The 16,358-nt window shown below is 37.4% G+C and overlaps 1 protein-coding gene across 6 annotated transcripts in view; it reads right to left on the bottom strand.

The window, feature by feature from the left end:
• Positions 1 to 2,895: 2,895 nt before the first annotated feature.
• LOC105453387 (basement membrane-specific heparan sulfate proteoglycan core protein-like) overlaps positions 2,896 to 16,358 on the bottom strand; it is a 189,522-nt gene continuing 176,059 nt past the window's right edge. For 3 of the 6 annotated variants that reach the window (XM_011695301.1, XM_011695302.1, XM_011695303.1), the window contains 4 exons: positions 15,268 to 15,327; positions 13,386 to 13,536; positions 12,422 to 12,582; positions 2,896 to 7,099 (listed from right to left, as the gene is read on the bottom strand). In XM_011695301.1, coding sequence (XP_011693603.1) covers positions 6,999 to 7,099; positions 12,422 to 12,582; positions 13,386 to 13,536; positions 15,268 to 15,327 — 473 coding nt within the window. In that variant the 3' untranslated portion in view covers positions 2,896 to 6,998. The remainder of the gene's footprint in view (positions 7,100 to 12,421; positions 12,583 to 13,385; positions 13,537 to 15,267; positions 15,328 to 16,358) is intronic. The other 3 variants (XM_011695304.1, XM_011695305.1, XM_011695307.1) reach the window with 3 other exon arrangements.

Raw genomic sequence — 16,358 nt, 5'->3', positions numbered from 1 at the left:
ATTCACTGCAATCCTCATGCAGCACATACGCTCATTCCCAACGAGATGCCGACAGGCTGCCTGAACAGCTGATAAAATATCAGCCGTCTATCGGGCCGTGTTTGCCGATATTTTATCCGTTTAATTGTTTTTCGATAGTCGAGTGTCGGTCCAGCTTTTTGCGCACGAGAGAGAAGAGGGGTCAGCGAGACGGGCCCGGGTTATTCGTTACAATGAAATTGAATCGCGCGCTAACCGGGGGCAAGATGGTAAACAGCTTTTATTGGCAGAATAATTTTTTGCCCGCGTTACACCCTGGAAATTAGCTGTCGGCCGCGCAATCTCGCGTCAATGCCTCGTGTCAAACGCTTCGACGTAGACGGACCGTAACGGACGCGTCGCGCCGCCGAAAAAGAAACGCGATTCCGCCGTTATACGTTGCTCTTGCTCTTTCCGCGGTAGTTTGTCCTTGTCACGAAAATCCGTTTATACATGTGCGAGTTATGGTGATGTGATGCTTTTTTTGCGCGCGCTTATGGAACACTATAAATGCGGGCGATAAAAGCACAAGGTGTGAAATATTGCTTCAGCATCAGAACGAATATGTTGAAACTTTAACTGTAAACTGGCGCCTCCAAAGTAACTCAAGAAGAAAAATCGCTCTCTTCCAATTCTCACGTTATGTGCGAGATATTTTATGAATTAATTCATTGTTGGAATAGGCAGAATTTAATAAAACTTTGCGGCCTCTGAAAAAAGTTCATTAAACAGTTTCATACGCGAGTAAATTGATATTAAAAAAAAGTAATGCCGCACGGAATTATTGGAATAAAAGAGTTAACGTCCCTCATCGGTTAAAATCGTTTTCGTCCATGAAATGTCGCCGTATCCAAATTCCAATGTCATTCGTATAATACGCCCGTATAATACCTACCCGTGCAATTGTGCGTGGCGCGCAGAGAGAAAAAAAGAAGAAAAATAACGATGAGCATTGGATATTCGCCTCTCTCGCTGGCTTTTTTCCCCGCAAGATACGCTTATCAAGCGGTTATTTTCTCTCCTTCGCCAATTTCGGCTTCCGTCGATCCACCCACGGCTGTCGTTGTCCCATTTATTCGATTTCGGAAATGCTCGTGCTGTCTCGTTTTGACGCGTTTCGCCGGCGCAATCGCAGCATCGCGGCGGCGAATTGCGCGACAGCTCGCCGGCACCCTCCCCGTCGGCCCCGGCGTTCGTTAATTGTCGCGGCGGCGAAGTTGGAAACAGCGGGTACACGTAGTAGATGGCCGGGGCTTACCTCGCCCGTATCGCGTTTAACTATGTCGCACAGTTTTCTCTTTCCCTCTCTGCCCGATCCACCTCCCGGGCGCGAAACATCGCACACGTGCGCCGGGAAAGAAAAACTGCGGGACACAATGCAACGAATTCACTGCCCTCGAATGCCCGGAAGTCGCTCAATGGCCGCACGGTGATTGCTATTCCGCGTTTCGACCGCGTCCGTTAAAAATAACGGATATAGCGATCAACCACTTTTTTTAATTTAGTAACGATTACATGTAAATGATTAAAGAACGAATAACGATGGTATAAGGAGAAGCAGTTTTTTTTTCACCATTTGAGAAATTGATGTATTTTAAAAATAATAATGCACACGGACGGAGAGCGCGGGAGTTATTCAGCGATGTAAATGCAAAAAAGGGAGCATCCCTTTAATTACCTAAACGAAATGCTTAATATAACTCTTCCGTGTTATTCGTACAAATTGCTACATTATGTTACGCGCAAAAGCGGCAAATTAACGTTTAAATATTTCAATGCAATACAGTGCTTGCCGTTTCATTTTCATTTCCCTAAATTTATTTCGCGATATTCCATTAAAATCGCAATTTAGCTACGTGCAATTAATCCATTAGTGCCATTAAAGAAATTAAGAGTGAGCGGTGACGTCGTTATGAATGTCTCCGCAATTTCGTTAATTTCGTTAAAATCGAGGTTCCGAAGCAGCCGCGTATGATAAATAAAAGATACTTCCCATGCATGTTTCGCGTTAACAGTACGCGCGTACGAACATCGGTTTTCCGTCCTAGTATTTTCAACGCGCAAAATACACGCAATGTATAGTGTGCGCGCAACGGAAAAATCGGTATATATAAACCGCGCGTACCAATTAAAATCCGTTCGTATCGTAACCGTTTTCGTATCTAATTAAAAAGGCGGCGCGTGTATTCATTAAAAACGGAAATATATAAATATTTTTGTATGTGCGTACTATACATATATATAAAAATGCCGTGTACGCAGAGTTTTGTATAATGCACGTTAATCCAAACATAAAAACGATGAAGATTGGATTAAACATGCCGGATATATATATCATAATACGCAGTTCAAATTGGTTTTCCGATTGAGCAAAGAGAATAAATGCTAAAAAAATACTTTCGTTGTGTTGACAACATCCCATCTATATATTATATATATATTTTTTTCTTTTCAGAATTTGCTCTCTTTACTTAAGCGAGAAATTTAAAACGATCTCTAGCTTCGATCTCTCTCATCTAATAAAAAATTTAGAAATTAAAATTTTCCAGCTGTGCTGAAAATATTAGCTGCCAACAAATTGGAGATAATATAAAACAAAATTTTCATAATACGCAGTATTGCAAATGTATGTTTTCAGAAAAACTATGCGATTTGCGGATTATCTCTATGACGTATCGTTAAACGGTTACATCTCACGATTAAATTTCAACGATGTTTCAAGATAACTTGCAAACTGTGTAGTTTTTCTGAAGAAAATACCCGTGGAAGCCTTAAATATAGGTATAAGGCTTGCTCACGTTGTGTAAAGAAAAATGGATACGCGCTCGCTTGACGAAAACTTGATCGAACAGGAAGAGCGAAGTAAAAGTCTATGTGTTTTTTTTTATATCATCATTACATTTATTGAAACAGTATTCACGTCGATGAATATTTTTTACAATATAGTATTCTATATCGCTTTTCTTCGCTTTTAATCCTGTCTTTTTGATTCATGCTTAAGTTCCCTTATAACATGATACATAATCGATTATGAATTTTATGTACAATGCAGTCTAGTCTCCTTACCTAATGTAATGTGCAACATTTCCGTAAGTATGCGAATCGCGGATATTTGATTATCTAGTTCACAAATAGGTATACCTCTCTCGATATTTTTCTGTTTGATCATCCATCATGCACAGGAATGTATTTTTTAAACCTTATAATTGAGCCACGGTTCGCGCTATGAAAAAAATCACGGTGGAATCGGTATTGAAAACCGCCAAAACGCGGTGCATCGCAAATACGAACTTTTTTTTTATCGAATTGAATTTGATTAAATATTTTGATTCGGCACACACCAGTAGTTCGATAGAAGTGATTTCTCAATCTCAAACATTTTTTCATTTTGCACTTTGATCACTTTTTATGTAATTACGTCAGCCTCTCTCTCTCTTTCTGCATCATTGATTCGCAGCAGTTTTTGTCCGGAATATATTGTATAACTCGATTTATTTAATATATCAATATAAATCATAACGCGTGAAAAATTATATACAAATTGATAGCACTTCGTGCGCGCGCGATATTAGACCTCCGATTCTAAGTGAAAATCTAGAAATGCTTCACGATCTTCAACAGCAGGTAGATCCTAATTTGTGTTTTCCGAGCTACAATGTTATAAAAAATCTATGGGCTCTAAGACGAATCGTATCTTAACATTTTAATCATTATGATATATTCTTTAATCATATTATATAATATGTCGTAATAAACCTACTATCTAATGATTTACTGCTATGTATATTCTATATTACGTGCGTTAAATCACTTAATGATCATATCTAGGATTTTGTTTTACTTCTCATATTTTTTTCTTCTTGGAAAAAAGCGGCTTGGATTGAAAGAAATTAATCTAAAAAGTAATTTAAAAATACTCGGCTATTTTAGCTAGATAATCAAGATTGGATCGATTTAATCAAATGCACAGGAAGACGAATAATTTAAGCATTTATCCTTCGTAGAATTTGATGGAAATATCGAATCTGGCATTAATGTCGGAAGACCATTATTAATTTAACGTTAATGAATAAAATAAAATTTTAATAGCGAAACTATATGCCTGTTATGTACAGAATTACTTATTTGATTCACTTGCAAAATTAAGTAAGTCACCGTATTATTTTCCCCAAAAAAATTTTATTTTCATTATTCTTAGTTACAAAAGAAATAACTAAGTACTGTACATATGAAATCTGAAAAAGATTTTGTAATCTTTTATGACCTGCGGTCTTAGCACTACAAATGCTTTGAAGCGATTCGATTGACCAATCAGAAAAAAGAAATCGACGCTTCAAAGCATTTGCAACATTAAATGGATCGCAGCCAATGAATAATTGAATAATTTTATAATAATGTATGATAATCGCGTGATAATTGATGACAATTCATCAATATTTTATAGAGAAATGAATTTTCATAGCAAAAGGCGACTTTTTATCAGTTCTGCAAAGGAACCTTTATTTCATTTATACATTTCAATCTTTCAAATTATACTTTCCGCACTATTATCATGATACATAACAAACGCTTATCATTGACCTATTTTAAATATATATTTACGTATTATCTTTTTATATATTCACTTATCTATACACGAGCTTTATAATACATTTTAACATAATGTCCATTATCCGTGATCGTTGATGTTTATTTGATTAAATTTTGATTAATCGGTGAATTAATTTTGACGCGTTTTGATTTTCGAGAAAGTCACTTTAATATTCTCATAGCAAAATCTTTGAATGAATTGAAAATGACGTGATATACAAGTTTGAAAGAGGAACATTACTTTTGACAAATTGCATTTTGATTATCGAACCAAAGCAAAGACGATGTAACGAATCATTTAGTTTAAAAAATCCTGTTTACAATAAACAAACAGAAACATATCGAGGCCAAACCTATCTAATATCATTACTAAAGTGATTAGTTCTGGTTGCCTTTTCATTCTTTGCTGGTATAACTTTGTTTTCTGTAAATACTCTCTCCTGATATTGAAAACAATTATATTTTTATTTAAAAATACTTGTATTAACATATAGAAATTTTTCTAAAATTCTTTCATAAAATTGAATTGATTAAAAAAGAATTGATTTCTTCGCGACAGTTTCCCTTTATGTCTCCAACAATTAGTTCACAATCATTCGATTTATTCGAAAATTAATTGCTTCGAAACGAGACGTTTTAAACATTGATTTCATTTCCATACAATAACCTTTTCTTTTGTATAAGTTAAAAACTTTCCTCAAAATTATATTTTAATATTTCGGATGTACTCTTTAAAGAAAGACTTTTACAAATTTGAAAACATTAAATACCAGTTTGGAGCATAAATCCAAGAAAAGCTTCTTACATTTATAACAATGCTCAATTAAAATTTTACTTTATCATCACGAACGAAGAATTTCCTTATATAAATTTTCAACTCTTTGAACAATTCTGTCGCGTATTAAAAGACTGCAATGTTTGATGAACAATGCAATTTGATAAACAATTAAATTGCGATTTTCTTAAATACTAAATCGTCATGATATTAACACAATAAATGTAAATATTGTAATAAGTTAAATTTAGATTTTATCTAGAATTAGAATTTAATTCAAATGATTTTTATCATAAGATATTCTCACAGTCTTTTTTGAGAAACAATACCACCGCATTATTCTCACTCTAGCAATCAATCCCTAACCAACGCAATTCTCATTAATAAATATTACACGTTTAACCGAACAAGTCAAATCTGGGCAAAGTTATTACATACGTATAATATATATGTATATAACTCAAGAAATACGAAAAATATCTGGCACGTTCGAGATGCTGAATTGCGCCCGCGAAGCACAAGGTTCAGTTAGAATTTTCGCAGATTTACGATTGCATGTATACCATACCATTGTATCATAACCGATGATACAAGCTATATACAGTAGCTGCCCAGATCGAACGACGAGAAACAATTAACGATATTACGCGGCAAACAATTCTCGCACGTGCATTGTACTGTACAAGGTCACGGCAAATCCTACATGCTCGATTATTCATCTTATGTACAAGAGCCTTAATTATCTGATAATTGTTACGCAACTAGTTGATAATCGTTAGATTATAAATTTCGATTCGTGTAATAATTATTTCGTAGCCATCGAACGGATCCAGCCATCGATACTCGATTCGAAAGCGTTGGGCAATCGTAACAGATCATGCGATCGACCCGATCTCACCTGCCAAGCACACGGCGTCGTTCCTATCGGTCGACGTTACGTAGAAGTTACTCTACGAGGCCATTATTGAATTAATTAAAATACAAATTCTAACAGAGTTCTCGCGACGAAATCACGAGATGAGCAGTTTCCTTTTCGTCACTAGAGAGAGAGTCCACGCGTATATTCGTTGAGGCACGGCTTAAACATGCCGATTTAATTATACAAAAAGCACAAGTGCAAGGGAGTCTATCCCTTTGGCGAACGCTCAACCATACCGTCCCATCGGGGAGCGTTGAGAATAATTCGGCACGTTTTTTTTGTTGTTGTCGCGCGCGATGTATTTAACACGATTTCGTACAAAAGAATGGAGAGTCTGTGAAAGATTTTCGTGTTAAAAACGTACGTGCTAAAGATCATCCGCCACGTCACCGCGTCCTTCACAGAGCTTTGGTCCACTGCACTTCGGTCCGCACTGTGATTCTCTTGTCGTCGCTTCCGAGCACTCCGACGGAATACGGATACACGCGCAGCGTGTGACAGCGAGGCGTGAGCTAAAGCGATCTATCGCGGTCGGCCGGGCGATTTTTCCGAGCGTGCACCATTCCGCGACCGTCGCGTCGTCGCGTCGATCGTCGCGCGCGCGTTTCACTTTGGACGTTGTCTCTCCCGACCGTCGACACGTTTTGACTTTCTTTCTTTTTTCCTTTTAAGATGCGCGATTCACGACGCGGCTGCTCACCTTAACAGGTTCGCGATTATGAGAGTGATGCTGGCGAGTAGAATGGTCGGGGCCATGCCGCAGCTGCCGCCGTGCTGCATCGCCGCCGGATGTTCACCTGCAACAGAAATAGTACAACTCGACTTTAGTTACTCCGTCCACAGTTCCGTTTCTAACATTAATGACGTTGTTGAACAATTCACGTTGTTCTTCATCCTAGGTATTTTATACATATATTTGTTGTGTCTTATTAATATAACATTATATAATTTTTAAATATATGTAAAGAAAGTTATTTTAATGTATAACTTATAATATATATTTAAATATAAAATATAACTGAATATCTTGAAGAATAATATTCAATGAAAAATCATATATGTATATTAGATTCTCAAAATGACGTATTTCTCATTGTTTAATAAGCAAATTGTTAAAATAAACCTTTATCAATTAAATCTCTTTAAATTTTCAAACGTTTACAGAAACTGTATTATTGAAAATAAATCGTAAATGTGTCGATTTTTTCTAAAATAATATAATTATTTTTCAAAAATAATAGAGAATTGTACTTTTATTAAATTTACATCATCCTTCTTCACATATACGTGGTCAAAATAGAAGAAATTACTTTAAAAAGATAACAAAATGAAATATTAATCTAGAATATCTTCACATAGTAATTTTCTAATGTACATATCCATCTTTGCGCGATTAGCAAAATTAGTCAGATTATTATACAATTTGATAGTTGTTAGAAGTAATATATATAGAAAATTGTACGCCGGAGTTGAAGCAAATTCTCATTGTTTCATATCGTTAATTCTATAAACCACGTCACAGTCTCTTCGCATTGAATATTATCTCGAGTAGCTACATAACGCAGGAATTTAATTGTGCAGCCCTAATTAGATTCACAATGTAGGTTAATCGTTCGTATAACGCGTTAAACGCTAAGCAGGAACTTTCCAGCCTAACGACAATCTCCCTCTCCCGGTAATTGAATCCTATATAGAGGAAATAATTGGGAAAATAAAATGCATTATAGTAAACTCCATTTTTGTTCGAAAACTAAAACTCAATGCGCATTGATATTCAATTACAAACAATGTAATAACAACACGTATTAGGAAGATTTTTTAGAAACATTAATGCGTTCAATTTAAGGAATACAAATTTTTAATTTTCATAAATTTTATACCAAATTCTAAAAATTATTAGAAAAACTCAGATATTAAAATATGCAATAATAAGAAAACTGTTTCATTAATTTAAATTAAAATACAAAGAGAAACTATGAAAATAATGTACTTTATGTAATATAATACACGTAGAAAATATACGTATAATATTTTCAATGCATTAATGATAATATAATGTTATTTTTATGTTTTTTTTTTATTTAAATTGTTGAAAAATTTTTCAATAATATAACAGTATTAACTTTGATTAAATTCTTCGTAAATTTCGTTTTCTTCAGCAATTCTTAAATTGATGATTTTCGATACAATATAAATAGAAATACGATTTTCTATATCTTTCAGTAACGTCATTTACGTCATCGCACGGTATGTTCGCGAGAAATTTATAAAATGGTCCGTGCAATTTTCACATGTTACTATAAAGTTTCACGTCATGACAGAAAGGAATAACGCGCTTAACGTACGTAAGGTGCGCTTTTACCAAAGGGTAAAACGCGTGCCGTGCAGGCACGAACCGCGGGTGAAATATCGTTTTGTTCGGCAATAACAGCAGCTACGGGCGAGCGGCACATTCGAGCGGGAAACAACAATTTCGCGTTCCGTGTCGACACGGTACGCGCGCGGTATCGTCGCGTTGCATGTAACATTCGGCGGCAATAAAGATAATCACAGGTCTGGGCGGCGGTATATGACATAACGGCGGTTCCACGACGCGGTAACCGGTCCCTTCGGCAAAGGGGCGGCAATTTACGAGCAAATTGAAAATCTCATCGGCCGGAGTTTACCGTTACGCCGCGTTTACCTGGTCCGGTTATCAAAAAAAAATGACACCCGAGCCCCGAAATGTCGGGCGGGCGGGCGAGCATGGCGGCCGACGTGCGTAATTGCGTTAATGCGCAGATAGTACGTGCCAAAACGGATAGCCCCCGGGTCGCATACGGGTTTATCGGGAAATAATTGAAATTTGCGGTCAATTTTGCAGAGTAATCAGCTGTGTTTGAAATAACGTCGATGGCCAATGCGCCGGCCGCGGCGACCGGGTGCGCCCTATAAATTAATTATGCAGACGAACTGTACCGCATTAATTTTCATCCGGCAGCGGAAGCGGCTCGCTCCGCGCGAGCGAGACGCGCGTTCGCCGGGCGTTTCCGGACGAAAGTGGGCGCGATCGATGTCTCGATGGTTCGAAGGGTGGAAAGCGCACCGGCGGACGTGCGGGGCAAATAGGAGGAAGGGAGGGGGAGAGGGGAGGGGGCCGACAACGCCGTGGCTGCGTGGAAACCGTGGAAACCTCGAAGAAAGCTTGTTAAGTTCTGCAATTCGATTGCCGTGCAAACGCGCGCGGTGTACGCGGCGGGCGGTCTGTGTTGCCCGCTCGGTTGCCGGAGGGTTTTGTTGATTTTTGTAGCTGCCGACGTGGGATGCTATGAATTCGAAAACATTAATTTAATCAGGGATTGAAGAGAGACCAGCGGTATTGTAAATTTATTGCGTTGGTGGGCCAGGACGCATGCAGCATCGGTGTCGAAATGAAGCGAAACGAAAGTTGCGGCATATCGATGCGGTCTATTTTTTTTTTCACTGAATATTGAGTAGATCACGTCATACAGATAAAATGATGATGATGTAGTGCCTTTCGAATATAATGGACTATATAATCGACTAAAACGACGCAATTTTTACATCGTAAATTTTTACATCGTACATAATCATAATCGTTTCGGTAATCGCTGTATTATAGAGTGCTATTTTCTTTTTTTAGAATATTTTAATTTTAAAATTCCATACCAGCAAAGTTTCGTTGAATTTTTTAATGGAAGATAAAATTTTGTTGTACATTATATTAAATATAAAAGTTTTAAAATTGTTCTGTTAAGAAAAAATCAATTCTGAAATTAATTCGATATAAAAAAATGACACTGCATAAACTTGGATATTAATTAGAGACCATTTCGTATATCTGTACGCGTAGATTTCATTTTTAATTGAAAAGTCTTATTTATACCCAGTTTTATTGAAATCTATACTTATTAAATATTTAAAAATCTCGACTTTGATTACAGCAAAAGAAGTGCAAAAGATGTTGATCTCGAACAGCTGCAGGACGAGTTCTGCGAGACGCGTGCCGGGGCTGGAAGCTCGTGATGATTGACAGCTTGGATTGGTGAACTTGCCGAACAAGATATTACATGTGTTATCGCGAGCACTGCCGGCTGACAATAGATCAAAAGCGAGAGTATGCGTGCGCGGCGCCGAGTACTTGCTGCGACTCCAATATACGAGCCTGTCAAACTTTATGACGGGGGATTTCGATACTTGATGAATGAACGCATGCCGTCCCTTTCGAATGTCACACTTCAGGAGCTCGCTGACTTCCTGTCGCCGAACTTGCGTTGTGAATATGTGAGCGCTTATTGAGATGTGAAATTTGTCGGTCGCGCGCGCCAACACAATTCCGCTGGAAAATTTTGCTATCCTGGAAAGCTTCCTATTGAAAGCAAATTTCCTCGGAAGGATCGCGCGAAATGAAAAGGGATGACATTTTAAATTTCTAAATTCCGCTACTACAAAACAGCTATAGGGATATACCACGCCGAACCTGTCAAGCAGAACCGAGCAGAACTATCTCATAATAATCAAACTTTTCGGATGCTAAAAACAAAAGATTAACATGTTTAAAAGTACATAATATTCAACTAAATGTATAAATGTTAATTAATGTACATACATCTATAAAAAAACAGGTACGTAGATATTTATATTATTTTTCATTCTATTCAAGAGAAAAATAGGTGAAAAATATGATAAAATAAAAATTATATTGAAGTGAATTTAATAATTACGTATTAATAATGCGTCGAGCTTTTAACTATTTTTATATATTCAATATTGTTATTTACGTCAAGATGAAATCAATACGTCGGATTTAATAAAATACGCAAGTTAATGCATAATTGCATTTTCAATTGAATAAAACTGGAGTGAGAGAGAGAGAGAGAGAGAGAGACACCGGGAATTTTTCCTCCAAAATGAATATCATGCAAATCCGATTGCGCTCTAATCGAAAACAAGCGGTTAACCGTGAACTCTGATCGAATCGCGTGATGTGGTGGACATGAAAATGCGGTATTACAAGAATGCCGACATGGAAATGTTTATATACGCCGGGTGCTTGGAGATTTTTCCGCATGCAATGGCTCTTGAATGTGCATGTGCACGCGACGTTTATCGAAGGGCGTGCACATGACGCAGCAGCTCGATTCAACTCGCGCGTGCTTCCTCGACGTGAAAGAAAAAAAGAAAAGGAGATATGAAGGAGAGAAAAATTCCGACCGTACTGAGTCGATATGGTATATCGAGTTACATGGCGGCGAGGAACACCGCGCGTAATTTATGTGAATAAATAAAAAAGTTCATTAGCTCCATCCTCGACTTTACCACCCCCCTCACCCCTTCCCGTAATAACTTCGCAATGCTTCTGCAGCAATGAAGAAGATATTGCCGGCCTTGTTCAATAATATTAAGGTAATATGGCGGATAAAATATTGCAGTTTGGTATTCTCGTTATTCGGTTAGTTCATAAGCGAATTACATTGTAACGTGGAGCGCGTAAACTGTCGAGAACTTGCCTCTGACTTTGTTTATCGAATGAGAGTCAGGCTTGTATGCGGCATGTCGTGTTTGCGTGAATAGAAATTAATTGATCTCCGAAGCAATAAACTTCTAATTTAAACGTCTTGCTGTTATAATATATATAGTGTCGGCGCGATGTAATTCGTATCGTATCTCACTTTAGCTTGTCGCCTTTGTAAAAGCATAGGGAGGAATAACGTTTGATAAGATACGATCAGCTATCCAAGTATAAATAACTATTACATTTGTAACATTTATAATAATAAAAACTCTCGTCGCGTATAATTGTCCGTATTAGTGGAAAATTTTAGCAAATTATCGCGTCACGTGGGAACCGGCTTGGTGGATAATGGCTCGTAATATATGGAGGATATCCAGCGCGTCCCTCGCTGGGTTATCTGAAAATTTCAACCGCGGACATTCAGACGTTTCCATCGCGATATGTCATTAGAGCAGCTCCGAGTATCCGAATATCCGGGGTGTGCCGGGTAGGTACGTCGCGAGAGAGAGAGACGAGGAATGATGGGCCGCCGGATAAGTCAGCGTCGTAAAAAATAAAAAAATAAAAAAATTAATGGAAGAAAAAAAAATAGAAATTCGCTTACCATTCAGCACGTGGACCATTACGCTCGCTGGATTCGCGTTGCTGGGGACGCAGGTGTAATTTCCGCTGTCGGTCAATCTGGCCTGTGTCACCAGTAGTCTGCTCGTCGTCCCAGTATCCGTTTTCTCCGTCTCCAGGGAAATGCCGCCCCTGCGGTGTACACTGAATTATCGCAGATACTTTGGCGCCGTTCTCGTCACACACATTGCTACTTTGTCATTAGTTCTCTCTGCAGGGACGGGGGAGGGAGGCGCAGCTTACAGAACGAAACGTCGGAAAAAAGCGCAATCGCGTGTGGTACATAAACGATAACGCGGGTTCGCGTTCGTATCGCGTATATTGTCAAATGTTACGTTGACAAACGTGCGCAAATAAATGTGTAAATAAAAGCTTATTCGCATCAGATATCTTCTACAAAATTGATGTACGGCGTACGCTAAAAAAACGCGACAATTGCGAAAATATCGTGACATTTGAAACATGTAACGTCGTATATTACCCTCTTTGGCCATTGTAAGTGACATATTTCGCTCTGCAGAGAGGGAGAGAAAGAGAGAGAGAGAGAGAAAATAAACTACTTTCACATTTTTTCCTACGAAACGTTATCTGAACTAATCCCAGACAAAATTGCCGGATCAAGGGTCGTTTGCTTTTTCGACTCTTGATGATCCCTTCCCGAGTTGACGGGGCTGACGAAAAGATTAAAGGCGGGGTGCTTTCCGCCCGATCGGCGATACCGCAAAGTAGCGACCCGAAAAACCCGGCCGAAGCCTCCCTCCTCGTTTGCCGAGACGGGGGAAAACTTGCGAAACATCGTCGGGATCTACGTCGTTTATGCGATAGCAGCAGTAACATCCGCGATCGAATGGAGACGTGTTTAGCAGGCGCGTGTGTGTACGTGAGGGAAAAAAAAGAGGAGGGGAAGAACAAGGAGAGAACTCTCGATTCTGCGTCGCGATTTGTACCTGGGACTGTCGAAATCCAGCACGGCCCCTCCTTGATACCAGGTAACGCTACTGGGAGGTGTACTTCGCACATTTACTTCGCACGTGAGGCTTATCGTGCTACCCTTCTTCACGTAGACGTCTTCCGGCCCCAGGATCGTCGCCTGAGCGGCTGTAACACACGTTAAAAACCATACGCTTAAATATCCCGCATCCATATCTATCTACACGTAATTAAAATGACGGGCTGCGATCGGTCTGGAAACATCAAATTGTACCCTTAATTAATACCGAATTTATTTATTTGCACGACCTAAAGTCTTACAGAAAGTAAGGTATCTTTCTGATCGTTTCACTTATGTAAGATTTTAAGAAATTGAAAAACGATTTTTAAAGCTTAATTATTTGAGGCTGATAATACTATTAATATGATCGCTGTTTTTACTGTAATAGAATTAGCTTGTCAAAACATCTCTTTCTATTCCTTGTATTTATATTTCTATACGTGAAAAATATTGTGAATTTTTATAATGCAATATTATATATCTCAGAAATATTTCAATTATATTACCAGTTTTTTATCATTAATTTTTTAATCATATTCGCCATTTTTCAACTTTTGAAAAACAACTGGGGATGTAATAAACACGTATTTGCTATTTGCATAATTTACATGTTTTGCATCATATACATAATAACAAAAAGAAAATGACTTATATTAACATCAACATAATTTAATTAAAATTACGTCACGTTTAGATAAATCTTCCGTTAGTATTAGTTATTAATGAATATTATTTGTTCGATATTATCGATTCAGCCTAAAGCCAGAATATATAAAAATTATCCACTTCACAAGAGTTTAAAAATATTGCCGATTAAATAAACCAATAAACGAGTTTTCGCGTGTTAAACTTCTTGTCTAATAATTGTTAATTATACAGTCGATGATTTTAAATTTAATATTTTGAATAATTATTTGATGATTCCAACCTTACGTTTATAATTTATAAACAAAAATAAAGGATCTTTTTGTGACTTTTATGCAATAATAAATTGAAATAAAAATTGAAATAGAAATAATTCGTGAAAGTACTTGTGTGTAGGCGTTTGAAAACAGAAAAAATATTTTACGTATTATAAAGAAGAAAAGAATACAAAGAAATAATCAAATACAATAGAATTTGTTATTATTAACAATAATTTTCGCACGATAAAAAAAACATCTTTATGTTAACAGTTCAGTACTTACTCATTACTCAAATCATCGCTGCAGTTATCTTATAAAGATTATATAAGTGAAAACATGCAAAAAGTACCATGCAGAATCACGAAAGGCCAACCTGAACATGAATTCAAACGTTTCTTCTTTTCCAATTTATAGAGCGGGTAAAAAGTTTTACGCCGAAACAAACTATCGCTAACAATCGAGATCTACAAGCGTAAATAAGTCGAGGCCGTACGAATATCGCACGGGAGATATTCTCATTACCAGCTCGCATCGGGTTCCCGACATTTCAAAAAAGGTTTTGCGCGCGCGGTTTTCCACCGAACATTTAACGCATGGTGTATTTACGACTCGCAATATTACGGCGGAAAATTAGCACGCGTTAGCGTCAGCTGTATCTGTGCAAAAAAAAAGGAGAATATTTGTCCGACAGTCCCGGGCGTAACGGCGGCGCCTAAATGAAGAGCGCCGAACCCCCGTGTTTCAGCCTTGTTCATGCTACGACCTCAACTCACTTGGCGAACGGAAACCCATCGGTGGCGGCTCGGCCATAAATACGCAAAAAAACATTCATGCACCACCGTTACGGCATGTAACTAAATTGCAAATAACACTTCTAGCAGCTAGCAAATTCAGTAGCTTGGAAAAGGAGTCTGCTCTCTGCGTGAGTCTAACCTGAGTTGAACGTCCGGTGAATGGCGTTTGGTGTGGTGATGGCAGGGACAGGGGCACTTTCTGGAATGGGAGGACAGAAAAGATATCGAGTTAATCGATTTCGTCAAGATCTATCGTTTCGGGGGTTGGAAATTGAAACTAATGTTGAGAGCACTATCGGTATATAATGGATCACGTATGCCTGCGAGATATCGAGTACAAAGAATATTGTTTTTTCCCAACATCGCTTCTACGTTTCTTTCTGTCGTCCGTTTCTATGCATGTAAGTTGAGATTGTGTGGAGACTCTAACATTTTTAATCCAACATTTTTAAAGTGTTTTTTACCTACCATAGTAGTGTTCAAGATTAACATGTAACAATTTCAATAAATTTCTATTTAAAATCTCTCTCGGATCAATGATTTAAGCGATAAGCGAATAATCGAAATCAGATTAATTAACGAGTAAAATAAAATGAAATATTATTTTTTAATATCTTTCGAATATTTAAATATTAATATTTATACAATGGATCCAGTAATTTATCTTATACCCGGAAAACATATCGAAATGAATCCTTTTGTTAGGGAATTTTTAATTGTCAAGATATTCTTTTTAGTATTTGCATTTATATTAGTATTTTATTTGTATTAAGCGATTGTATATAAACATATATACACATATATAGGTGCTTTATTGAAAGACGAAATCGATAATGTGCGTTTGGTAATTAAATTAATGTTATGCGATTACTCGATCAGAGAAGTAGATGCAACAAAGCTAATCGGTTCTTTAGGATGTTCCTCGTGTGACATACATGCAAGCGAAAGCATTAATCATATTTTGGTCATGCTGGTGCGTATTCGAGTTATCCAGCAGTGTCATTCCTGATCAATCAGGTGATAGACACTTATGAAAGCGTTCAGATATTCTTTCACCTATCGTAAAATTACGCAAAATATATTTACAACGGTATAGAGATTATTATGGGAGCTTAACCCTTTCACAGTGTATCGCTTGCGTTTTAATTGAAATAAATGAAAAAAAAAAGGTAACTCGCAAGAATTATGAATTTAATTGCAGCAATAAATTACAATGAAATATTTATTCTG

The sequence above is a fragment of the Wasmannia auropunctata genome, unplaced genomic scaffold (genome assembly GCF_000956235.1).
Source record: "Wasmannia auropunctata unplaced genomic scaffold, wasmannia.A_1.0 LD336000.1, whole genome shotgun sequence".
Lineage (NCBI taxonomy): Eukaryota > Metazoa > Arthropoda > Insecta > Hymenoptera > Formicidae > Wasmannia > Wasmannia auropunctata.
This window is presented reverse-complemented; position numbering and strand designations above follow the sequence as displayed.